General features: G+C 42.1%; 1 protein-coding gene across 4 annotated transcripts in view; it reads right to left on the minus strand.

The window, feature by feature from the left end:
• The window catches only part of ADAM11 (ADAM metallopeptidase domain 11), a 78,169-nt gene that overhangs the window by 8,888 nt on the left and 42,607 nt on the right, over positions 1–26,674 (minus strand). For 2 of the 4 annotated variants that reach the window (XM_042471843.1, XM_042471842.1), the window contains exons 12-25: positions 25,774–25,858; positions 25,040–25,130; positions 22,815–22,866; positions 21,569–21,668; positions 20,013–20,084; positions 18,621–18,713; positions 17,496–17,576; positions 16,985–17,035; positions 13,485–13,548; positions 12,281–12,380; positions 11,816–11,935; positions 11,064–11,232; positions 9,020–9,134; positions 8,302–8,392 (exon numbers count right to left, since the gene is read on the minus strand). In XM_042471843.1, the coding sequence (XP_042327777.1) occupies positions 8,302–8,392; positions 9,020–9,134; positions 11,064–11,232; positions 11,816–11,935; positions 12,281–12,380; positions 13,485–13,548; positions 16,985–17,035; positions 17,496–17,576; positions 18,621–18,713; positions 20,013–20,084; positions 21,569–21,668; positions 22,815–22,866; positions 25,040–25,130; positions 25,774–25,858 (1,284 nt within the window). Of the gene's footprint in view, positions 1–3,149; positions 4,815–8,301; positions 8,393–9,019; positions 9,135–11,063; positions 11,233–11,815; positions 11,936–12,280; positions 12,381–13,484; positions 13,549–16,984; positions 17,036–17,495; positions 17,577–18,620; positions 18,714–20,012; positions 20,085–21,568; positions 21,669–22,814; positions 22,867–25,039; positions 25,131–25,773; positions 25,859–26,674 lie in introns of those variants that run through there. The other 2 variants (XM_042471841.1, XM_042471840.1) reach the window with 2 other exon arrangements.

Raw genomic sequence — 26,674 nt, forward strand, 5'->3', positions numbered from 1 at the left:
TCTTAACCACTTGATCCACTGCATCTTTTCTTAATGTCAACAGTGTAGAAACAAGTAGAAATCCCAAACTCTCTTCCACAGTATTGGTGGAAGGCTACATTTTTAGATGAGGTGAACAGCTAATTCAGAATTCTACACTTCCAGTAATTCTAAGTCTGGAGTCACAGTAACTCACTTACTGGACAGCAAATCCCATGGAATGTAAACATAAGAGTGTGCTGTTAGTCATCTTCATTCAGTCCTTTAACGTTAATAGTTCCATTACCTGATATTTTCTACCTATCTATGGAATTCCTATTGCTACTGTGGAAAAAAAGTTCTCCATGTCAATCTTGATGACTCATATAAGCTTGAAAAAAATAAGTATGTGGCTTCCCATTCATCCCCCTTTTTGCAGTATTACAGCTAGTTACAGCTATTGTGCAGATTAGGAACATGCGATGCACTGGGATGCAGGCAAGATAATGATAAACCTGGTAAATTTCTGGGTGCTGAACTCATATTGTTATTAAATTTAATCAGATGCAGCTTTACAAATATCTCTCTCAACATAATTTTAAAGTTAATAGTTTGAAACATTTTCAGGTTATCAGTTTTGTATCTATCAAGCTGTGTGGACAGCGCAAGGCTCTCTTACTTGGGAATTGGACCTAGCTCCTCTTTTAATACAGGCTGAATCTTGATATTTTCAAAATGTTAGCTTTAGCAGTGAAATACCACATACTGAGATAAAAATGTCCCTGCTCTATGAAAGTGTGGAAATGAGCTTTGGGAGCTAAGTGGTGGGAAGCATGCATTATGTAAACTCCTTGTTACCATAATCAAAATAAGCAAAAGGGATCCTCTCTCGTCAAGTCTGTTCACACCCAAAAGGGAAAATATTGCTTGTTATATGTAGAGCGCTTAGTCCTCTGTAGTTCACACAACAACCTCCATCTCTACATATATATTTAGACACCTGCTCTGATCAGAACAGATCATAGATATGGCCATCAGCTTTTCTTCTTGGCCAGGCTCTTGTGCCAGGCTAGTCCTACAATTAAGCAATAAGGTGGCCGCCTCTGGCAGATGGTTTTGGGTGTTATGAAAGGACACTACATGGTTACTTATTTTAACCTTTATTTTTACTCCAAGTGAGAGGTGTTTATAGATGTTTGTACTTCAGGTGCCAAAGTAACTAGGCTAGCCATGGGCATTATGCATCTAGAGCTTTTGGGGGGCTGGAGCATTGCTTGCTGGTGTGCTTCAGACAACAAAAAGTCTTGAGCTGGTTCCTGAGTCTTTAGTGTAGGAATCATGGCACCTTCCAGATAATGTTGGACTACAAGTCCCAGCCACCATAGGCAAACACTTCTGGAAAGCCACATGATTTCCATCCCTGCCTTAGCATCTGCTTGTCGTAGATAGAAATCCAGCAAGTGATGTTTCCTCCATCTGCATCTCCAAGCTTTGGTAAGGACCACCTGCTTATCTGTCTTTCAAAAGTGCCATTAAAGGTAGCAATTCAACTTATGTTGGGTAACAACATCTCTCCAGCAGCTTTTTGGTTTTAAAATGGCCTAGTAACTATGGTCTTAACTACATGACAAGTTTCCACCCTACAAATTCTTTAAACTGATATTTATTGATTCCTTGAAAAGCCTGCTTCTGAATGGGAGCACCCCTCTCATCTGGCATAGGCAGAGATCCCTCCCGTTATCTTGTGAAATGAACTTGATGTATGCCAGTGGCACTTTCTTCTTTTTACCATTTGATATGCCTTTGGGCTGAGATCTAGCAATAGAAATAGCAGCCATATTACTACAGTTTAGAAAAGGATGTCCATTTTAAGCTTTAAAAAAAGAATTTGCTTTGAACAGTAAACCAAAACCAAACTCACATGTTTCATCTAAGAAATATTTCCCACGACCAACACTGAGAACCTCATACATGGCTGAAGGCAATATGTACCCTCCCCACCAACCGCTGGCTCTTTTAAACTGCCAAGGAACAGGGATGCCATGAAATGGAAGGAATGCCAGCGGAAGCCACGTTCACAAAACAATAGTATGCAATGTACAGCTAAGCGATAAGCATGGGAGTAACTGCAGGTCATCCATTCACAGGATCAAATATTCCTCCAGTCCATACCAAAATAAAACTCCTCTCTGCACACATGTAAAAACATTTGCACACCAAAGGGAATGGTTCTAGTTAATTCTTTCCCTAATATCTAGCTATGTGCAGGGGTTTTTATTTTTTAACATGGAAGACACTGAATCCCCTTAGTCCTTACTTGCAGTCCAACATGGTAAAAAATTAGGTTTTGTGTGCAAGAACTAAGACTTTATGATGACATGTCCAGGTACATATTACATCACTCTTCAAGTGCGCTTGGCGTAAGGATCCCAAAATCCCTAACCACTGGCCGTGCCAGCTGAGGCTAATGGGAGTTGCAGTACAAAACCCCTGAAAAACATCGTTGGGCAAGCCAGCATTAACGGGTACTGAATGAAGTTTTAAAACTATGGTAGATATGTTAGAACTACATCTCACATCATCTGCAGCTAGTATGGCCAATGAGAGTTGAGGGTTATAGTCCAACACATCTGGAAGACTCCAGGTTGGAGAAGACTGGAATTATGTGATGAAACATGTATGGTCCTGAAGCTCTATCAACTATTAGTTAATGTATTGTATTAATAGTAATGCCACTGTTTTATTGAATGTATTTTATATGGTACTGTAGTTTTTATTGTTGCAATGTTATTTTTACTGCTGTAATCCCACCTCAATCTGCAGGGAGAGGAGGGAAATATAAATAAAATAATAAAAATAATAATAATATTTCTTCATGTGGAAATTTTCCTAACCACGTGAGTTGTCATAGCCAATGCACAATACTTTGCTGTTACTGCTGTTCATCTTCAAGTTGTTTTCAAACCCTACTGTACCAAGATTTGTTGAGAGGGGGTTTGCTTTTGCCTTCCTCTGCTTCTCCTCAAATTATACTAGAAGGCTTATTTACGTAAGATCCCATCATGGTATGTCCGTACATGGTGGGTCAGGTCTCACCCTCTCCGCTACTGAGCTTGTGGGGGAATGTATTCCAGTTTTCCCCATGGAACATTTTGTGAGTCAAAAAACAACTTTTCCAGGGTCTCTTCTATGGTGCATTGAAAGTTTAATGTGAACTGTAGCCAGTACATGTACATTTGTGTACAATTCATACTAGTCTAATGAATTATTCCATTTTAGGATAGCAGCTGTTTGAATCAGCCTCCTTTATTCTGTAGACATTCAATTTTCCCTTTAAAAACAGGTACTGAATTCTGGGAGACTTTAGTAGCAAACTAGACAGGCTGGCTTGACCCTTACCACATTGTATGCTTTCCCATTCAAAATAGCTTTCAAAAAGCTGCTTTCTTTCACAATGGGGAAAGGCTATAGGGTGTCCGTACCTTTCAGCCTGAACCTGGGAATGTAATAGAGGTAGGACAAAACTGAGCAGACAAATAGTCCTGCTGGTTGAACAGGTCCAGCTCTCAACACCAGCACTACAGTTGGGGGAAAAGCAGGGAAATCCTGAACCTCATCCAACTGTTAGCTCCAAGTATAGACCAATTGACTTAATGGAAGAGATGGCTTACCAAGCTACCACTGATTCGGTGGGCTTATTCACACTGATGCTAACAACAGGATTGAGGCCACTTGTAGTTTGGTCCTCAGTTGAAACAAAATGCTCCATGGAACACACAGGCCTGGACTGTCACATAACACCACAGGCTAGGGTTTCTCAATCTTCAATCTACCATGTGTCTTAGACGTCAGCTCCTAGAAGCCTCCACCAACACATCCAATGGTGACAGATTCTAGAAGTGAAGTCCAAAATATCTGGAGGACCAAAGGCTGAGAACCACTAGATTGTATTACACTACACAATGGGATCTTTGAGACTGAAAGCAGTTTGTAAAATAAGATTTTGTAGACACAGTCTGCTTCATCACATGTAAACTGCATCATTCACTGTAATCAGAGGTAGAAGCCTTTTGCCCTCCAGATGCTGTGGCCTACAGCTCCCATTAGCCTCACCCAGCACAGTAAGTGACAAGGGACAATAGGAGCTGTAAGCCAAAATATGGAGAGGAGTAAATATAGGGTCTCCCTATGAAAGCAAATCTTAATTCCCCCCCCCCAATGGTAGAAAGTGTAGTAAAATCTAGAGTTTGGGTGTTTTGGATTGAAGTTTCCTACCTGGCATGGCCAGAATTCTGGGAATTGTAGTCCAAAAGTGTAACTTTCCCAGCCTCTGTAAAATTTAATGAATTTAATGTTGGTTTTATCACCTCAGAAAACTAGTGTGTCAATAACTGGGCTTGAGAGATGGGCCTCAAGCAATTGGACCTTATAGCATCAGATGTAGGAGCAGGCCAGATGCCACATTGGATGACAGAAAATCCTTAGAATCGCAGGAGACAAACTCCTCCTGCCATTTGCTCATGCCCCAAACATTGGTCCTCGCAACACAACACAACACAACACAAAAAATGGGAGAATGAAATGCTGCTGCTGAAGCTGCTGGCATGATGGACGGACGAATGGATGGGTGAACACGGAGAAGCGATGGCAAAAGCGAGATCCTCTTTGCCAAGAAGGACTTCTGCAGGGGATCTGGCCCTGCCAACTGCATGACTACTGCAAGCAAAGGAGAGCAGGTGGGGGAGCAAATAAGGAGGTGGCGGAATGGAGGTGGTGAGTGATGGAGCAGTGCCAGTGGTGAGAATCGATGCTACACGCCCTGCTGAGCTGGGTCATACCTTCCTCTGCGAATGTTCCTTTGCAAGCCGAGGAAAGAGAAGGAAAGAGAGAGGGGGAAAGGGGGTTAGCAGGTAACTTCAGCTGGGAACATCTTGGCCTAACCATCTCCAAGTCTTTGTGCCACATGCCATGGTCGGTAATGCAAAAACCCAGCCATGCATGCAACATCTTCTTACCATCCCGGACAGCTTTGGTGTAGAGAGGTCCTGCCACCCCCATTTTTTGGGGTGCCATCACAGCTCCTGCCAGAACTTAAAAGGTGTGCAGGCAGGGAACAGGAGGAGAGGGGGAGGTTTGTTGGAAATGTCATGAAAGAAGGAGCAGCTTCACTTGGACTTTCCGTGCTCAGCACTCTCAGTTGTGCCTATGGATAAACTAGAAGGGAGCCATTTCAATTTGCAAATAGATTAGGGGGCAATTATTTCTTTCCCCACCTAGCAAAGGGTCCTTGTTTTCCTCATGACTCTTTTCATATTCTTGGACCACTGTTTTATATAGATGGTTTCCTCTGAATTCCTTTATCCCATGGATCTAGCAGTCCCTGGATAACCTTCCCCGACAGAGGGCAAAAATAAATAGGCAAAGAAAGAATCTCAATTTTGCAACCAACCCTTTCCTCAAAATGTACATTGTTAAACTCATGGCATATGGCACCATTAAAGAAATAAATCTAAAACAAGAGTGTTCAAAATGCTTGTGGTTCAAGTAACTGGGGAAGCGGAAAAGATGACATCTGAAGAAGCTCATTAATTCCAGAGAAAAAGTTGCAGGCCGTGAACAAAGGTGGTAATCTATTTGGATTAGAAATCAAAGGCCTAAAACACTTTCCCCTACTATCTCCCAAACCTCTCCCTCCTTCCAGCGTCCAAAATAGCAGTGGCAGCTAAGTCAGATGTGCCTTGCTTTAAATGCAGTACTGTAGAGCACTTATAACATACAATACCATAACATAACATACCAGCAATGAATTCTACGTGAGGGGGAGATCTTGGGTGTGGGGCTCAAGATGGAATACCATTCACTTTGTAGAGCCTGCTCTGAGGTTCCAGCAGCACATGCCTTCACTATTTGCTGGGTACCCTAGAGAATGGCATCTGTTGTGTACATCACATCCCACTCCACATCCATACCAATGTTCTCCCCACCACCATTATTTGAGTCATGCTGCACTCTTCCATCATTCATGCAAGTGCCAGTTCATGCAAAACAATCATACAAGGAACCTATTCTCTACAATTCAAATAGAGTGTCTCCTCCAAACAAACATTATCCTCCTGCACAGCTCTTGAATGCTGCCTTTGTCCTGTCTTCCAGCTGAATTAACTCCCTCCTTCCAAATAACCCTACCAAACACAGTGCTATCCATAGCCTACACCCAACCTTATATGATCCAAGACCAAATCACACGTTTATCTATGGCAACACCATAAGGTGCTGCAGCCCCCAATTTTCCCAAATGATGTGCAGCCAGGTCACCTGGAGAGACTGAAGTCCAGTTCTTCAAATTAGAAGAGGACAAAAAACTACTTTTTGGACCACAGTCCCCACTAAGATGGCCACCAGCCATATGCCATGGAGTCCAAAAACATAACTTTTCCAAATTCAGGTAAAATCCTATGCTGATTTTGGCACATCAGAAAAGTAGCATGTCAATAATTGAACCTCAGAGGATGGGGAAAGGCTAGGCCTCTCCATAACATGCAAATGAGAACAGGAGGCCAGAGGCCATGACTGAATCATTCAGATACCTCCTGTCATTTCTCACGTCCCAAACTTGCACCCCACTGTACTTTTTTGGACTATAACGCCAAGAATTCCTTAGCTTGGATGGCTACCACCAGTCATGCTGGCTTGGGGATTCCAAGAGTTCTCCAACCTCTGGAAGAAGAATGATAAGAACAAGAAAGGGGGCAGGGATACATAGCCCAAAACCAGACCTATGCAGACTGCAGTTAAAAATGTGGCCATGCTTGAAAGTGATGAACTCTCAGTTGAACATTCAGACACCTGCAAAACTGGTTAGTAGGAAAGGGGATCATGGAGAATAAGAGCATTTGAAACTCTCTTCCCAGCCACTACTTTTCAGTTACTTCCACACATAACATGTTTGAGCCAGAATGACTCCAACTGTTGCCACAATAGGCAAACAGCAAAATTAGTTAAGGAGGATAAGCTATTGTCATAGTCTGGGAAAGTTACTTTTTGGATTCCATTATCTGGTATATGTCAAACACCATGGACTGCCCATGTTAGCTGGGGAATTGTAATCCAAAAAGTTACTTATGATACTGATACAAGAAAACTCCAACTGTTATCAGTGAGTATGTGGAAGTACCAGCCAATGAAGAACTTCCTGTTGACTTTTTACTTTCTTTCTGCTGTCACTCATCCTATTTGGAAGCCTCTTAAGACCCAGATCATATACTACTACATATACAGGTGACGGAGTCATTCCAAGGCAATTTAAGCACAGCAAACTTTTTGTCTCGTGTGTTTACGTGCAGCAAAAGCTGTAATTTACCACATCAAAACATATCCTATGAATTCCACATTCTGCTTTCTCCTTCCCCAAATGTGGTAAATATGCGACTCTTACCACAAAGGGGTGCTTTCAGTCTCCATAACATGCACCGTGCAAAATGGGTTGAGAGTAAAGGGTAAACTTGACAAGTGGGCTTAAAATCAGACCTGTAGTGAGCACCAAAGTTTTGACTGTGGTAGCCACACCTGGGCAGAAGCTGGAGTCAGAAATGCCTCCAAAAAACTGAAAATCAGAAAGGTTTGGTGCTTTTCTTCCTTTTTCCTATAACTGCAGCCCAGGCTTGTCACATTTCCTTGTTGTAGCCAACCCTGAACTTTCTGAGGGTGGAAACAAACAGACTACCAATTGGTGGCCTAGTGGCATGGCGATAAGTGGAGTATTAAATGCAGCATGTGTACAACTTCCTTTGCTATTTCTCCCCACACTGTGATGGTCACCTCCTATGACTGTTGAGGACTATGGCTCTTTAGAAATATGATTTTAGCCAATCTCCATGTGCTTTTTTTCTGACTAGAGATTATGTACTGAAGGAAGATAGAACTGGCAGTAGGGCCTCTATCCCACAGACCAAGCAGCCTCTGTCTCCTAACCAGGACCTTCACAAACAGGAAATCCTTGGGGGTCCCTTACATCTTCACTATGCTACCACAGGAAAAGTGTACGCATCCTGGAAGCCACCTAGCAGGTGGCTGCTTTGTGGCATTAACATTTCTAACAGTCATTTGAAAAATTGTGCTTGTTTGAATCCACCCTGAGAGAGAACTGTAAAAGCTGAAGTTGGGGAATGGGTGGGCCATGCCTTGGCTCAGCCCGCTCTTCCCCAGCGCTGAGTGCAGATGCTGAGAGGGCCCATGGCAATGGGCACCTGCAGCAGAACATGCGAGATAGAGACCCAAGGCAACATAGCACAAGAGGCACAGCAGTTTTGGGAGATGCAGCATGCGCATATCAACGCTGCTTACTTAAATCCCCATCCGGTGCCACCAAGGACGATTGCAGCTACCAGGATGGCTCCAGCAATGGAGCCAATTATGATGTTGGTGCCACTGGGACCTGTGGAGGAAGAGCAGACAACAAAGATCAGAAACAGCCCAATGGCCCAAGGGTCCTAACTGACAATGTAGCAAGGGGAGTTGCTTGCATTAAAATGGAACAGACTGACCTAATAAGAAAAAGAGAGGATATGTGTGTGTGACAGAGAGAATCCATTCCAGACTTAAGAATTACTGAAAGTACAAGACCTTGCAGCTCTCAACCGTTTCATTGAAACTGGCAATTAGAAGAAGGGGCTATTTTTCAATAAGGAGAGATAGACAATATTAGGATGCTTCCCCAAAAAAATTGTGGTGGGGAAAAAAGTTTGCTGTGTTCAGAACAGAACAGGAAAAATGAATTGAAAACCCCTTTGTTAGGTATGCTCCTCCCATCAGATTTCCCTCAAGCCAATGAGGTTTTGACATTTCTCTTTCCCTTCTTCAAAAGCATCACGAATTGCCATTATGACAAGCACCTGAGGAAAGGACTGAATTATTTTCAATGTGAATACAGAGCAGGACCTCTGCTAAAGCCTAATGCTGTCGGAGCTACAACATTTGAAAGGAGGGACTGCCCCACTTATCCAAATTCTGATGTGCAATTAAGAAAAATGAGGTTTCAGCAGACTCCATCTTACAAACCTACCCTTGTACTTTTCTGTCTCGCCTGTAGGCTTAGGGTCTGGGATAGGGTCATAAACACTGCAGTCTTTGCCTGTCCAGTCAGGATTGCAGATACACTGGCCTTCATTGCTGCACACCTAGAACAAGAAAGAGGCTGCACTGATGGGGGTGGTAGTAGAAAGCATTTTATGATGTCTCATCTCAATCCTAAAAATGCCCACTCATGCTCCCCCCCCACTCAAATCAAGTTACTTTTCACTAATGTGGCACCTGTGTTGGCATCCCTTCACTGGTTCCCCCTTCCTTTCCGTATTCAGTACAAGCTCCTGCTGTCGACGTTTAAAGCCCTCCATGGACTGGTCCCTCCTTACTTATCAGACCTTCTTTCTCCTCACCTTCCCACCAGGGCCCTCCGTTCTGTTGGTCAAGGTCTGCTGTCTCAGCCCAGGATTTCCTCTGCCCCATCCTGGATTCGCCCCTTTTCACTTGCTGCCCCTCACGCCTGGAACCTTCTTCCCCCACAAGCAAGAGCCATCACTTCTTTAACCAGCTTCAAAACGGAGTTGAAAACCATCCTGTTCAGAATAGTCTTCCCAGGCATTGCATAATTGTCACTTACTATTTGATGTTCTTTTGGTGCCTGTTTATCAAACCATTCCTGTATTGCTATGTACTGTATATGCATTATCCTACTTGAGAGTATGTATTTTCCCTGGAAGATGATTAACCATCCATTATGAAGCCAAGCCCTCCCTCCAGTCCATTTGCCTTGGTCCAGGCCTTGGAGGTAGAGAGGAACTGCTGGACCTCTTACCCTTTCGCTCCACCACTCCCTTCTCCTTTTTTTAGATTGTAAGGCCAGGAGGGCAGGGAACCGTTCTAACTAAAAAGATTTGTATGTACAGCGCTGTGTAAATTTACAGCGGCTTCATAAATAAATAATAATAATAATAATAATAATAATAATAATAATATACCATTACAAGGTATGATGGCAAAAATAAATAGCAAGAGAGCAGAAGTCAAAACATAGTTCTCTAGCCCTTTAATGCTAATTTTGAATGAGTTTGTGGTACAAAAAATATTAGTCAGTTCATTGATATTTATTCTGACATCACATAATATGCAGATCATGTTTGTACAAGATAATTAACATAAAGAATATATGGATTGGGTTGTGAAATACTTTTTCTATGGTCCACAGGAATATTCAACTATGGAAAAGCCTAACAAAGGCCTGGTACAGATTAGGAAAAAGGGGCGACCGGATCATTGCTGCAGCAACCGCACAGCCGCGACAATGATCCACTGGAAAAAGGAGCTCCAAAATGGACCTCCTTCCCATGATGCCGCCAAGGCACCATTTGCGACCTGGGGCATCGCGGTGACATGTCTTGTACGCCGTGCCATTTGGACGCATCACACTAGACACGTCATGGACATGTGCGCTGTATGGACAGCACTGTGTCAAGATGGCATCGCCCATATGTAGTAGGGTTTGGGAGCGTGTAGTTGCTGCACACACCTAAACCCAAGTATTGGCGCCACCACACTGCTTTTGGCCCATCTTTACCATGCCAAAGACTCCTCCTCAAGCCCCAGTTTCAATATTTCTAATGCTTTGGTCTACTACATACATAAAGGCAAGAAAACTAGAATAAATGGCTCAATACAGTATCTGAATCCATGTAGATCAAGGTATGAGCTGTGCCTCCTCAAGGCTTCTTGTTCTTATTTGCCATCAAGTTCACTTATGGAAAACATATGCATGAGAGATGTTCAGGTCTTGCAAACTCAGGGCCATGGCTTCCTTGATTGGATCAATCCATCTGCCATGAGGTTTTCCTCAGTAAATGTGGTTCCCTTAACTTCCCTCCCTCCCTCCCTCCCTCACCACCAGAGGACACAAATGTCCCCATGGACCACAGCTTTCCCATCCTTGATGTAGATTCCACTCCTAAACATTTGCTAAGATCAGAGTGCAAAGGTGACAAAGTGCCACCTTGCCATGCTATACAGTTCAGCGGCAACCCAAAGTACAACAATGCTTCATTTATAAGCTTTACCCCATGGTCAAAGCAGATCTGGCCACCCCAGCTGCCTGGGCAGGTACTGAAATTAAAGGTGGACAGAGGAAGGCATTTGTGATCCAAACACAGCATGTTGGGCCCACAGGGTGTCCCATCTTCCACGTAACTTATATCTGTGCCATCCACAAGTTGAACATGGCCACCCCTAGGAAAAGGGAAAAAAGAGCTTTATCAGGTGGCTGGATATATTGAATTGCCTCAAGAAATTAAAGAGAAAAGCCTCCTTAATCATCCTGAAAATGAGGTGGTTGGAGATAAGTAGAAATGTGCACGTCAGTCAATGCATCTGATGACTCCATTAACCTCTGCCTCAAATACACATGCACTTTACATAAGTGGATCTTCCTAAAAAACAGAGTGAAGAATATATTTAAAGAGGTCTGTTCCAACCTGACAGGGTAGGAAAACTGTAGGCCACTTTGGTGGTCCTCCACCGTTATCCTATATATTCTCCTGCCATCATGCCTTAAATTATTCCGCAAAGTGGACATGACAGCAGAAGAGGACATCTAGAGCAGTGCATTTCAAGCTCTCTCATCTGGGAGACAAGAAACCCCACCACCATCATGTGCTACTATATCTGATATTATATCTGTGCCCATTGGCTATAATTGTTTCTTTCTTCCCTGCAAATTTACACAGGACTGTCAGTCATCAACAGACTACCATTGGTCCATGGACCACTATTTTGTGAAGTACCTGTCTTAAGTGAACAAGGCCTCACTAACCTGCAGTCAACATAACGCTTCTGATGGTAGAAAGTCATTGTGGTGATTTCACCAAGAAGTTCACCAATACGCGGAGAACCAGTCACATTGGCGCAGAGGAGGTATCCACATAAGACGTCCCTGAATGGACGGGGAAAACAGAGACACACACACACAGGATAAGAAAATAATTAATTCTATAGCCTGCTCCGTACTTATGGTGCAGTGGCCACTTGCCTCAGTAATCGGGTGCAATGCTTAATAGGATGGGAATAATAAATAAACATAATAAATAAAGGCCTACATCCAACTGCTAATCCCAATTAAAGTGGCCCATTAAATACTAAAATATAAATCAAATCTTAAGTAAATCCCATGGTTTCTCTGTTTGGGACTAACAATTGGATTTAGGCCAAGTGATAATTACAGAGATTACATTGGGTTTTGTTTTTAAAAAGCATAATAAATAATGTTTTGGTTACTCACTGCTTGACACATGGCACCCAGCGGTTTGCCTCACGCCCACAATTCCCTCGCTCAGTGCCTTCCACATTCAGCTTCTCATAGCAAAACCTTTCAGCTGAAGCTTGGGTCCCATGAAGACAAGCAAGAAAGAGAGAGAATTAAAGGGCAGGCCAAAGATCCCAGCAAATATTACATTCCTCAACAAAGCAGCTAGTTCAGGTTTCCCTCAATTTGATGCCCCATGGGTGTATTGAGCTAAAACAATGCTTCTCATACTTGGGCAGCATGAAGACAAAATAATCTAGCCATCTAAATATTACAGAAATTGCATTCCACTTCCATCAGAGGACATAAGACTGTGGGAACACTGGGATATTCAATTAGGTTATTTCTGGACCAAGCATTCCTTTCATAAAGACTCCAGTAGGGATGGAAAGAATATTTGTCAGTATTCAAATATTTGTCAAAGAAATCTTTCTCAAATGTCAGGAAACCATGACAAGAAGAATCCTAGGCTAACAAGAAATCTTCACGGTTTAAGACTTATTCTACACATAATTAGCACTTTGGATTTTTTGCACCAAAAATAGCATTTTCTACACAGGAAAAACAGCATTTTCTGACCAGAAATAATATTTCTGCACAGTTTTCTGTGCAGAAAGACACAAGCAAATAAGTCCAGAATAAATCTCAAATTGCAAATAGTCTTCAAAAGCTTAGCAGTATTCCAAGACTTTCTTGCAATTGGGGGGGGGGGGTGGATCACTAAAATCCATACTTATTGCTTCCTTCAAGAAGGAAATTGGTAAACTACGTCCCTACTTTGAAGGATGCGTTGCAGTTCTGCTGTTAGTCAGCAGGTGGTGTTGGTGCTTTCCAAGGCTTCAGAAGAAAATCCCATTGATTTGTTTATTTATTTATTGTGACATTGGGTCGTCCTCCACTGACCCAGCTTTTTTGGAATATGACTTAGATAGCTGATTAAGAAGCTGCTACCAGATGATCACTAGATTTGCTGCTGCTGAGCTCTCATCAACCTTTCAGCCCTTGGCATCCTCCCAAGATCATCTTATGTTGCCCCTACTGACTCAAGCAATTAAGCATTTCTCACTAGGATTGCCTGGCCTAGATCCCTGAGGCCACTACTCAACCAGCCCATTCCTTTATCTTTTTCTCCCACCTGCTCCAACTTTTCCACATATGAATCACCAAGAGCCCTACTTACCCCGTCCCCACAATGCATTGCATTGGCGGTCCCTGGTTTTGCAGCGGCCTCCGTAACACCGTCCCTTTGTGGAAAAAAGTGAGACTTGTTAGATGCTCATGCAAAACAACACTGTCCACGATTTCACAGATGAAAACTGGGACACGTGTAGTCAAGCAACATCCAAAGTTATTAACAAAGAAAAAAAAAACAAGCTAGGGAGTTATCACACTAGCGAGATCCCGCGGGAAAACGGGAGTTAAACGCAATTTAATGTGAACAAAACCCAGAAATGCCCAACGTTTATCACATGACATCACAGTTAACATGAAATAACACGAAGTTAAAGCGCAGTTAAAGCAGAGAAAACCGGTAGCTTTTTACTTTCGGAACATCCTGAAAGTAAAAAGCTGCTGGTTTTCTCCGCTATAACTGTGGTTTAACTTTGCATCATTTTACAATTCAGTGTGATAAACTCCGAATTTGAAAGTTTTGGTTAAATTCAAATTTAACTTAAATGGTGTTTAACTCCAATTTTTCCACGGGATCTTGCTAGTGTGATAAAGGCCTAAGAAAGGTTGCAGCAGTTTGTTTTTGCCTGGATCTACAGCGAAGAGCAACATTCCTCCCCTTCCTCTCCCTTCTCCTTATTGAGTTAACTGAACACAAAACTATGGCAGGGTACAAACTGCCAAAAAAGGCGCCTCCCTGCAGGAGCACCACAGCAACCAAATTGTGTGGCGCTGCTGCAAAGCAATAAAGGAGCGCCCGGAAGCAGCTCCTTTTTGCGGCGACGCTGCGATGCTGCAAAGTGCGAGAGACATCGCGATGATGTAGCAGCTCTGCCACCCTGTCTGGAAGCGGCACAGCTGTGACGTCACTATTACACGCCCGGTCTGGTGGGTGCGCCGCAGCTGCAGTGCCCTTGTCACGTGCGAGGGCTGCCAGGCGTGTGGGCGCTCCGCCCACCAGGCAACCCTCACACATGACGAGGGCATCTCAAAGACCCATCTGTTACGGGCTTATGTTTGCACTTTAAACTCAGTTTGCAGCAACTGAAGTCAGCCGAGGACAAGCAGGGAGAGGAGATTTAATAGCAGCTGGAAAAGTGGGTTGACAGAAGTTTGATCAGGACTGTCTCTGCCAAATAGGGACAGTTGGAGGGCATGCAAAACCCATACTGATCATACACACCTGTGGACAGCCAGTAGGCTCAAATGTATAAAGTCCAGTTCAGTTCTTCCTAACCCTCTAGTACTAAATAGAACTTTGTGCTACTAAGTACTAAATAGAATTTTGTGCTACTAAGCAGAAATAATATGCTAGAAATAATAAATTATAGGCTCTTCTGAAGTGATCCAAAGAAGCCTGAATTATAGTGACACAGCTCCTTTTAAAATTGTTTTCCCCCTTAATTGGACGTAACAGCAGTATTCAACATAGTGAGTTACCATATGGGGGTTGATGTAGCGTTAACAATTTTCCTATCTCTGCTATTAATTTAATATGCCCTCTGCTTAAAGGCCTCAAGCTGGAAAGTCTCCTCTTCCTGTCATTAAAGGTTTATTTGATATACTAACTCCTCTCATTTCTAACTGGAAGGAGGGGGGGATAAGTCACTCCAAACTAGGACCAAAAGAGGAACATCAGAGGTCAGGATTAAAAAGCTGGATAAGCATAGATAAAAGTTGGGGATGTAGGTTTAAAATCTGGTTAGCCGTGATTTGATTTTGATCGTATCTTGACTCATTACACAAGGCTTGCATGCATACTATCAATCTATCTATCTATCTATCTATCTATCTATCTATCTATCTATCTATCTATATTACACACAAGACATTTCCCCCCTGTTGCTACTGGCATCTCTCATTTTCTCAGAAGTCCGTAGCTACATTTAAAAATAGCTCTTCTTTCCTGAACACTTCCAGTGTATATGCTTTAATTAGTATTATATTTTAAGATATTAAAAAACTTTTCCATCTCTTTATAAATAATAAAATGTTGCCCCTTAATTAACTTTATTTAAAAAATAGTGCCAGGGTTCTTTATCAGCAGCAGGCACCTATGGCAAAGGACTCTTTTTTTTAACTCATGCCCCCATGACAATCTTACTTTGTGATTTTCAGTCAAAAATCTTGACTAGCAGACTTTCACATTACAGAATTACAACACTATGGCCTGTTACAGACTGCCAAAATAAAGCTGCTTCGGGTCTCTTTGGAAGTATGCTATTTAAATGAAGCATGGGTCCTAAGAGTCCAGAGGTCGCGCCAAAGCCACACTCCATTCCTAAGCACTGAAGTGCAGCTTTGGTGCAGCTTCTGGATTCTTAGGATGCATGCATCATTTAAACAGCATACCTCCAAAGAGACCCGAAGCAGCTTTATTTTGGCAGTCTGTAACAGGCCTATGATTTTTGTACAGCTGTATCCCATGGGATCTTGGTGTTTATAATTTGGTGGGGTACTAGACCTCTCTGGCTGAGAATTCTAAGTATCCCTCCCAAACTGCAAATTCCAAGATAAAACCAAAACAGATTATGTGGAATCATAGCACTATAACTATGTCGTGTAAAAGAGTCTCAGAAATCTACTTCTGGTTTCTACTTGTAGAACTTGGAGCTACTTTGGGAGCTTGGTGCCAGATGTGTCTCTGTGTGTTTGATGTTACTGATTCTCCAGCCAGTAGGTTTTGCTGTTGATCTTTTCATACCACATTTCTTAATTCTAAGTGAGCAGAAAGAGATGAAGGACACAGTAATTCAATACAGTGGAAAGAGTTTTGATTACGATTTCCTCACCCTTGACTCACCAATTGATCCCTGTAACTATATGAAAAATTGCACGGCTTTTCAGTAAAAGCCCATACTTGCATTCTTTTTACTATACATAGGAAACTGTGAAGCTTTCTGAGGAAAAAAATCCTCACCTGCTATTTACTTGGAAAAACTGCACAAAATGCAAAATTAAATTGAATGGTATACCCCTGTACAAACAACATCTTGTAGCCCCTTTGAGACTAACTGAAAGAAAGAAATTGACAGCATGAGCTTTCATAAAAGTAGGCTGCCATGCTCAGGAAAGCAGCTTAAAAACTATGAACTACTACTTTTGAAGGAGCCAATAAAAATGTGCCTGTAAGAGAAGTTGAAAACCCAGCATGCTCTTCTACAGCATGCTCCCTAAAAGAGCTTTTAACACACTAACCAAAGGGAACTTTTCATTAAAGCTTCCTAATCATTATTGCTATAGTGATTAAAAAAACTGTACCTGGGAACAGTTTCACCTATCCAACTTTCAAAGGCTCTCTCTAGATATGGTACAAGCAGATCTCATTGTACTTTTGACCTGTCTGTTTTGGGGTTCTGCTGCTGGGCTGTACTTGGATTTATACAGTCTGAAAATGGCACAGACACATGAGCGTATAACAGTATGAGTCCAACCAAGTCCACAACTGGGTGCAACACCAGAGACACTTCCTTTGGTCCTTGACTATGAAAGCTATGATATCGGTCTTACCTGCTCATTATCACAAAAGTAACCATCCTGTTTGTGCAAATTGGAAGGGCACTAAAAGTGAGAAGAAAACAACAATAGAAAGAGACAGAGAAGATTATACAAAACAGGGTAAGACAGCCACATCATCCTTAAAGAAACAATAACAAAATCAATCACAGCCAGCTCTCTGTATACCTAGGATGCAGAGGTAGGGTAAGAATTTGATTTGGTTCTTTTTTATATACAGAATTTTTCAAATTTATGTTTTCATAGATAAAATATGATCGTGAAGAAAGAACTTGAGATTTTTTAAAAAAACTGAATATGGGAGGAACAAAATGAAGAAATTTATCCACTCCTTATCCCAGGAGATTTGAATCCAGGCATCTTTCATTGAACAAATTAAAACCCTCATCCCATCTGCCATGGGGCAGAGGAGCAGCTGCCAAAACATGACTAGTGACTTAACTGGTGTCCCAGGGTGTTTCCCATTATAACCAGGTCATTGCTTCACTCAGTAATCCCTTCTCACCTGACTAGAGTCACCGGTGCAGGTCTCTGGAATGTCACACTCATTCACAGCTTCTCGGCAGGTGACACCTCGTGGCTCATACTGTGGGAAGTGGGGAGGAAGATGGGAGAAAAGCAGGTGAGTCCTTGAATATGGACAGGCCAATGAGGGAAGGAGCCAATCAAGATAACATCTGTTCTGCTACTTCCACTTCTCTTGTTGGGAACTGAGGAGCAGCCAGACTTCATAGGCTACCTCCATCTTTCCCACTCCACCAATAACAGTGTAAAAAGAGCAACATCAACCTACACATGGGCTATACAAGGAGGAGCAAGGCTTGCTGCCATCTGTGTTTCTTGCTTGCTCACCCATTTCCTTTAGCAGATAAGAACAGAGAGCATTCATTGAAAGCTTTTTGGAACACCACAGAATGGCTGGGCTGTTTCATCAGTCAGGAGCCCATGTTTGCTTTTGCCTAGAGCTCACCAAAAGTATCAGGAACTGAGCCTGTTCCATGCTATGCTATCTTTTCCATGCTATGCCAAATAATTAAGGAACAAATCCTTGGTTAGGGAGCCAGTGTAATCTGGTATTTTTGGTGTGGATATTTTAAAAAGCATGCAGGTCCCCATAAATGGACTGGCAAAATCTGATGCTGAAAAGAGGCAGGCACTGCAGGCCTGAAAGGGAGAGGGTTGTCAGGAGATCCTATCTTTCACACAGAGATGAAACATGATGCTTTAGCTGCCCACAGCTACTTTGCAGGAAATTTTGCATAGTTTGAAACAAAAAAAATTGTCTCAGTGCCCACTGTGTTTTGGCCTATCTGCAATTTGCTTTCTGAAAACAATGACACACGCACCTATCCTCTGCTGCACCACTTCCAAGAAGGTGTATTAGTTAAAAGTGGTAAAAATTAACTTAGACTGGAGTTGATGCTAGGGTTGCTATAATAAAAACTAGAGAGGGCTCCTTTACCTTTAATAGTTGCATAGAACAGGGAATTGCAGTAGATGTTGGTAGTCCCACAACCAGCTACACACCATTAAAGGTAGAGGAGCCCTTTCATTTTCAAACTGGTGATCTAGCTGGTGTCCAAAGGAGACAACCTCTCTACTGGATCCTAACCTGCTTTCAGCCATTTACCTTGCACCCTCGGCAACATAAGCCATCACTACACATGGCATCATGTGTAAGCGTACATTTCTTGCAGCAGTTTCCTCCACCCTTGGAGCACTCCTTTGAGAATAAGAGAGAAAAGGCAGATGTAAGATTGGGGGGGAGTTTAAGATCAGAGCTGGAATAAATCGTTTGATAATATCAGGCCTTTTGGTTTCAGAAATGGGACTAGCATGTTGAGACTGAAACTGACCCCTCTATACTGGGGGGTTTCACATTCCCTGAACTGCAAGAATTTTCCTTAGAATGCAGTCTCCCATCACAATTAACAACTGGAGAATTTGCACCAGTAATAGTTGTGATTTTTTTTAAATTTATACCTCCTTGCCACCTTTTACTAATTGTTACTGCCTCTGTGACAATTTCCTTTCTTCTGAGGGAGCTGTTTGTAGCTAGGGTTGCCAGGTAAAATAAGGAGCAGGGTTCCTGACTTTTTAATGGTTGTGTTGAAGCAGGAATTTCAGCAGATGTAACACAAGCAACACCTGCTGAAATGCCCTCTTCTACATAATCATTAAAGGGAAAGGAGTGCTGCCCTTTATTTTTCTTGGGAACTCCATTTTTAGCTGTTTTTGGATATACATTGGAACTCTTCCAAAGGGTTTTTTTTTTTTTAACTTGAGCACAGTTCGCTGAGGTGATCCTAAGGTCTGAAGGACAACTTTTCTCCCCCCATTTTTATAATGCTTAGGTATAGTGCTAATGTGTAAATGTACATTTCACTGATGCACTGTAACACCCCCCCCCCTTTTCAAAAAGGGAATGGAGTAAAGGATACTTTTTTCTCCGATATATCTCAGAACTAAAAAGAAACCAGTCAGTGGAAATAAAATGTTGCACCTGGTGCCGAGAGTTGTCAAGAAATAGTCCAGCACATCAGAAATATTCTTTGGATACAGCAACAAAACAACTACAGCACAGCCTCTGGATCCATTTGCCTCGTCTGGTGGGATCCAAAAGCCATTTCTGGGTTTCGGACTGGCAAGACTAACAATACCTTTGCATTTCTACTATTGCCTCATCTGCTTTCCTCTTTTTACTTCTAGATTACACCAACTAGAACAACATTATGCTCCCACCTACTATTTGCTGTTTTTCTCCTGTGACTTATCTTTTGTTTTGACTTGATTGCTACTGGTGAGAGTCCCTGAAACATATGAGTAGGGTTACATTTGGGATCGTCATCCTGAAGCACCCTAGTCTCCCAATATGACACAAGACACCCCCTCCCCAAATGTGGTCAAATTAGAATCCTTTGTGGGGTCAAGCTGTCAGTCTTGGGGTCAAAATCTGTTCAGAGCCAGGTCACAGGGCACTTTATGTCTTGAAGTACAAATGATTCAGATCCTTGTTGCTTACCGCTAAGGAGCCACAATCACATTCTTCACCTGCCTCCACAAAGCCATTGCCACATTCAGGGGGATCAAGGAGCTGTGCAAAGAATGAAAGAGAGGAGTTGGGATCTTGGAGGCACACAACTTTATATTCTGCCCTCCTCTCCAACTCATGCTGGGGCAGAAAAACTTCCACATTCCCATGGGACCATTTTGGGAGGGGGAATTTTAGGAAGGGACTATGGCATCTGTTGGTTTTATGTGATACCTTCTGATCAGTTCACTTCTGGGTTTTTTTAAAAAAAAACACCAACCTTTGTATTTTCCTTCATATTTGAATTGGAAAGATCTTGAAATTTCAACAACGCAAAGATGCAGAAACCAAAACTGGCAACTTCATCCATCCCAGCCCAGGGCTTTCAGTGCTTAGATCTTAAAAGTTTAGGTTTGAATCCTTTTGTACTCAGTCATTCTAGTGCTAAATTAGGATTGCCACAACGTTTTCCTGAAACACTCCTCACCTTGAACATCTAAAGAGCAAGCTGGCACAAGAAAGTCGTCTTCATGCTGCAAACAGCTGAACCAATTAAGTTTGTCAGATATAAAAGGGGCACAATTTTATTTTGAATTTGTTTTCCAACAATTAACTAAAACTGACAAATTTCTATTCATGATGTAAAAGAATCTGGGGTTTAAAAAACCAAAAGTGAAAATAAAGCGTAATTGACATGCCTCATCCCTCCCACCATATTTCCAGACATAGCCATCTTGGAATGATATGGTGTTGCTTGTGATAACTGAGTCATTTAGAATCACAATTTAATCCAATAAATCAACGAAACAAACAGCCATCCAAAAGTGACCCTGACAGATTTCTAGGAACCGCTCTTATCTTAAATGAAAATCTAGGAGGTGATGCCTATATGGATGCTCTACAAAACCACATCACAGACCCAAGAGGCTACTTTAGAGATTTACAAAACAATGAAATCCTTTTGTGGGGAGGAGGTGTCAAATTATTGTCTGAACTGTCTGAAAGGTTTTCTATAAGTACACTGCTGGTATAATCTCCTCAGCCTCAGTCAGGACCTGGCATAGGGCAAGGGGCAGTGTTTTAACCACTCTTGGAGTGGCACATCTCCAAATACACTTTGCACAATATCCCAAACATATACTCACACCACTAGGAAAATGATTCCTATAGGACACTTTAGCACTCAGTCCAACACTGATGTTTACACATGAAACACACATATACTATAGCTTCCATAAGGAGAAATGCCTATGGATGTAATTCTGATTTACTAGATGGCAAATTCATCTGGAGGTTATTGCTATGATTATCAGCTTTATAGCCTACCTTTTCCTCAAATATGGGAGTCTAGGTGGCTTAAAAATTAATACTGAGTGCAGTATAGCTAGAAACATACATGAGTTCAACATTTAAACAGAATTAAGCTTTTAACAATTTTAAAACATATCATGAAAAATAATACAAAACAGTTTGAAATCAGTACAAAGAAAACAATGCAGTGCATTCTCTAAAGTCCTTACTATTAATATTAAATTATTATTAAATACCTTCAAAGGCTTGTTAAAGAGACAGCTTCCACCACCATCAGCCAGAAACTTATTGTATTCATCAATGCTGCACCGTGAGAACTTCCGTGGCAGGTAGAAGCTGTGGCCCAGAGAAGAAAGTCAAGAAGGAAGAGTTAAAAAGCCCAGAAACTATTGCCTTTGAGGGGACAGAGCAGAATTTAAAAGGCTTAGTGGTTGGATTCAGACTCATTATTAAACTGCAAAATATCTGTGGATTTTGAACTAGGGTGTTTGTTGTCTGGTTGTGGATCAGAACACACTACCTAAATATGCTCTGATCCAAAGTGGGTTGCATAAATAGCACTACTCTTAATTTATTTCATTTCCTCTAGGGCAAGGCTGTCCAGTTGTGACCCTCCAGATATTTTTGTTCTTCCATCATTTCTAGCCAACGTAAGCCTATGTTGAGGGGTTATGAGGGCTACAGTTATTTACTAGTTTAAGAGAAAAGTGATAAGTTGTGGCTAAAGAAGAGAATTAAAATAGGGGAAAGGTGGGCAAATGCACTAAAAATCAGTTAAGCTTCCATATTTTGTGGAATCATGAAAGAGAAGGAATCTCAGCGGATGCAAGTTTTACTACCCCTGCATGACAAGAGGCATCCACTCAAACCACCATTTGAGATTGTTATTAAAAGTATAGGTTGAGTATCAGTTATTCTGAATTCCAAATTTGAAAATCTCTAAAATCCAAAGCTTTTTTTTCCCATGGGAGGCTGAGATAGTGACACCTTTGCTTTCTGATAGTTCAGTATACACAAACTTTGTTTTCATGCACAAAATTATTTAAAAGATTATGTATAGAATTACTTTCGGACTATGTGTATAAGGTGTATATGAAACATTAATGAATTTCATGTTTAGATTTGGTTCCCAAGAAATCTCATTGTGTACATGCAAATATTCCAAAATCCAACCCCCTCCCGTCCCAGACATTTCAGATAAGAGAGACTCAGCTAGTATCTACTCCATATTCCAGATCTAGCCATATTAGAAAGGGAAGGAGAAAGCCAAATTTAAACATTGTAATAAACAAAAACATAGCAGATGCAATGTGGGTGCTTTTATGCAGATGGCAGAAAAACATTAAGTTTCTGCAGTTCTCAGAATCCCCCTACAATCTGGGGGATTGTAGTCCAACATATCTGGAGACATCAGGGTGGTGGGTTGTGCATTGTTTCATCAGCTCTGCTGTTTTGTGATCCTCAGCTCTTCCCAAAACTCACCCAGTATCCTCCATAATACAGCCCAGCCATGAGTCAGGACAACGACAGTCCCCTGCAGAGAAATGGGGCAACAAGGGGGGGAAATAAAAATGCCTTGTTATGGAACCAGGAGGCATATTCCATATGTCCCCTGTTATATGGTTATACCCCAAAATGCCCGAGTAATTTATTCAAATTGTCACCTGTTGTTTCCTCCATCCCTATTTCTAGTTTGTAAGCTTTAGAAACAAGAACAACTCTGCCTATAAAACATGAGCTAGATGCCTCCCTCAATGTCTGCTTGCAGTCCTTTTGCTCTAACCACTCAATTTTAGGCACATTTCTTTTTAGTTGATGTACAAAAATGCTGTGCATACTGCAAGCTAAATCGTTTGCCTAATGCTTGTGCTGTATGAGATATAGAGCTCTAAACGAAAGAGTGGGAATTGTGTGGCTCAACAACCCAGCAGTCACCCCAAAAATGGCAAAAACTGGAAAATCCAACCTACAGGGGGCCTCCCTTGAATTGCAATTCCATTCCCACTTCCGCTTCCATGCTGCAATTTTAAAATATTAAGAACACCCAATTTGAGAAACCAGAAGTGACCAGGGCAACACTTCCAGGACACAGTGTGACCTGTGAGGCCTTGTGGAAGCAAAAAATGGATGGGTGCAACCTGAGACACTCCACATTTACTCATCCCTGTTGCAGATCCAAACACTATCCTTTGATTGGTGAAGCTCAGTTTGCTGGGGAGCTTGCCAGCATAGCTAAAACAAAACCAAGAGACTAGATCCACTTCAAAGCTGTGTGTCTCCTCTCCAGTTCAGAGGTCAACAAATAGGCAAGTTGGTATGCACCTTGTAATCTCTTTTGAGATCCTTCAAAGGTTGCAATCTTTTTCTATTTCCATGAACACCAACCCATGGTAAGTAACCAGAACTGAAATACAGATGAATAGCAGAAATAAGCTAGACAAGGGGAAACTAGTGGTACAAGTCATGCTGAACTCAGATCCAATACTGAGTTTCTCCTCTCACTACCTGAATCGGGTGTAGCAACAAGGTGTGGTGGAGGCAAAATGAAGGTATTTCCCCTGTGAATAAGAATTCTACACCCCCCATTAAATATTTCTTCAGCTTTCACATTTCTAGCATTGCAATAACTGAAAGCTTTAGTTGAGCATTTAGAGATACAGTTTAGGCATCTAAAGAAAAAGGGCAGTCAAAATGATCAAGGGAATGCAAACATAGCAAATGTAAGAGTTCTTTGTGTGGACAATTTTCCATGTCTCAATCTCTGCAATGCTAGAAACAGGGGGGCTGAAGGAAAACATTAATTTGGCAGAGTAGAATTCTCATCTGGGTGGGCAATGCCCTCATTTTGCCACACTGGAACTACCCCCTTGACCTGAATCTTTCATGAACATCACTACTCAGACTTGGACCACCAGGAGAACACCTCCTGAGTCAGAATCTCCTGAGAAATGGGTCCTCTTCTTACATCAGTGGCTTCATGTTCATTCCTGGGGCCTGCTCCCCAATGAACAAGAGGAGCTAACTCAAAGGGGAAATTGTGGTATGTTTTGTCCCAGATGACTCACTCCTTTAAAACTCTCCATTCTCCAAAAAGGGGAAAGAGCCTGGGGTAGTCTCTGGGGATTATCACAAGGGGAAAAGGACATCCTTTTTCCATCCCTTCCCCACCCTTATCACATGATTGTGTGAAGATTATCAGATGAGGTTGCATCTATACCGTCATTATTTTGTCTGTCAAGTGGAATTATCACACATCACATGAAAGATTATCAGACAATGTTGCGCATATCCCGTTATTTATTTCATCAGTGAAGTGGAATTGTCCTGTCATTTTTCATTAATGGAAGTTTCCATTATTGAAAAGTGACAGGACAATTCCACTTCACTGACAGGATAATGATGGAATAAGCACGATGTGTGTGATAATCTTTCGTGCAATAGCAGGATAGGGATGGGAGCAATCCACTTTGCTCCCATCCCCCCCCCCCCCCCCCATCTGATAATCTCCTCTGACTCAACCTGAGTAAAAAGGCTGTTGAGGGCCAAAAAGACCTTGATGGATTATATGGTTGATTCATGGCCGCTCAGCATCCTGCAACTCCTGCCTAAGCTACCCTCCAGTGTCCATTGAGCTACCCTGTGGGCTCTTTCTTGTCACCAGGAGAACAGGACACCTACTCCATCAAGCCCAGTTCCCAGATGCTTACCTGCAGAGGCTCGCTGCTTGTTCCACATCATACCAATGTTTTGACCCAGGGTCTGTGCTAATGTTACTGCCATCGCTCCCACGTTGCCATACTTTGGGAAGGAGGAGGAGGACATCACGTTATTGGGGAGGGGGAGGGACGGAAGAGGCATAGTCTAGCATGCTAAGCTCTTGTGGGCAGAACTCATCTTGAAGTTCTGAAGTCACCTAGTAACCTGCCTCTTGCTCTGCACAGACTCACAACCCTGTAGAGACCAGCATGTTGGAAATGGTCTTCCAGGTTGCGATTATTATTTATATAGCCTCATCAAGACATATGGAGCTTTGCAGACTAAAGTAAACAAGACAAATCTCTGCCCCAAGGACCTTACAATGTAAAATCCAGTGCAAAGGGAGTGGAAGGGGGGGGAATCACACAGAATGAATGTGAATAAATGCAATGTCATAAAACCTCAAGCATTACTTTGTTGTGATAACGAGGACTGAGAGGTTGGAGGCTTCACAGAAATGGGAGCTTTTGAGTAGGGAGAGGGGGTGGCATCACTTAGATGCTCAGGAATGGTTTCCAGGAAGCTTGGGTAGCAAGGGAGAACAAGCAAGGAAGCCTAAGGGAACACAAGACCTTTGGACAGCCAAGGCTAATACAGCAGGAGCAACATGCAATATGGATCTTCAGTTCCCCACCTCTGAAGGCCCAGGAACTCCAGGCCAAGTTATCTATCATGCGCTACTCACCTCATTGACCCCACCTCCTCGGGCAATGGAGCAGATTCCTCCAATGTAAGCCGTACCACTGCGGCTACTTCGGAAAGTATGACCCCTGGAAGGAGTAAAGAGAATTAAAATGGATTAAGCCGGGGAGGGAAAGAGGAGGTAACTTTGACCAAAGCCTGGGAAATTCCTTTTTGGACTGCAGTTCCCAGAATCCTGCAACCAGTATGACTAACAGGTGTATTCTGGGAACTATAGTTCAAAAAGGGTACATTTCTAGCCTATCTTCTTGATCATATAAATCTTGGCTTTTCTCATTCTTGTGAACAAGAAGAAACATTTCAAAGGTGTTTGCATTTTTCAATGCTTTTCACACTTCAGCTTATGTCTGCAAAACATTCATGAAGGTTTTTGTTGCATAAGATAGTACATTTGGCACAGACAAAAAATGTATTTTTTGCACAAGAGATGCTTTGTGCCATAATCACAATGAAGGGCTGGCATTTTTCATGTGGCTGTCTCAACATGGTTTCTCATCTTGAAGATGAAAACGTTTTTAATATTCTTTACATCTCCAGTCCTGTATTGAGTATCCTTCTCCTTCACGTCTTACTGCCCATGAGAAAAATTAATTATGAGCCAGGGCAGTACAAGAAAACAGAGTTAGTGATGGGATAGGGAATATACCTTCAGTCATTCTTTTGCTTTATGCTATCACTCTTCCCTCTACCAAAGTAAATAAGGGTTTATTATTTACCAGTAGAGGAACTATGGAAGACAGAAGACATGAACAATTTTCATTCTGATATTTGGACAAATGCATCCTCCCTAAGCCTCCCAGCAAATAGCTATTCCCCTTATATTAAAAATCCCTGACTCCATCACATTTATCATCCAGGATCCAAAGTTTGCATCTGATACAATG

The sequence above is a fragment of the Sceloporus undulatus genome, chromosome 6 (genome assembly GCF_019175285.1).
Source record: "Sceloporus undulatus isolate JIND9_A2432 ecotype Alabama chromosome 6, SceUnd_v1.1, whole genome shotgun sequence".
NCBI lineage: Eukaryota > Metazoa > Chordata > Lepidosauria > Squamata > Phrynosomatidae > Sceloporus > Sceloporus undulatus.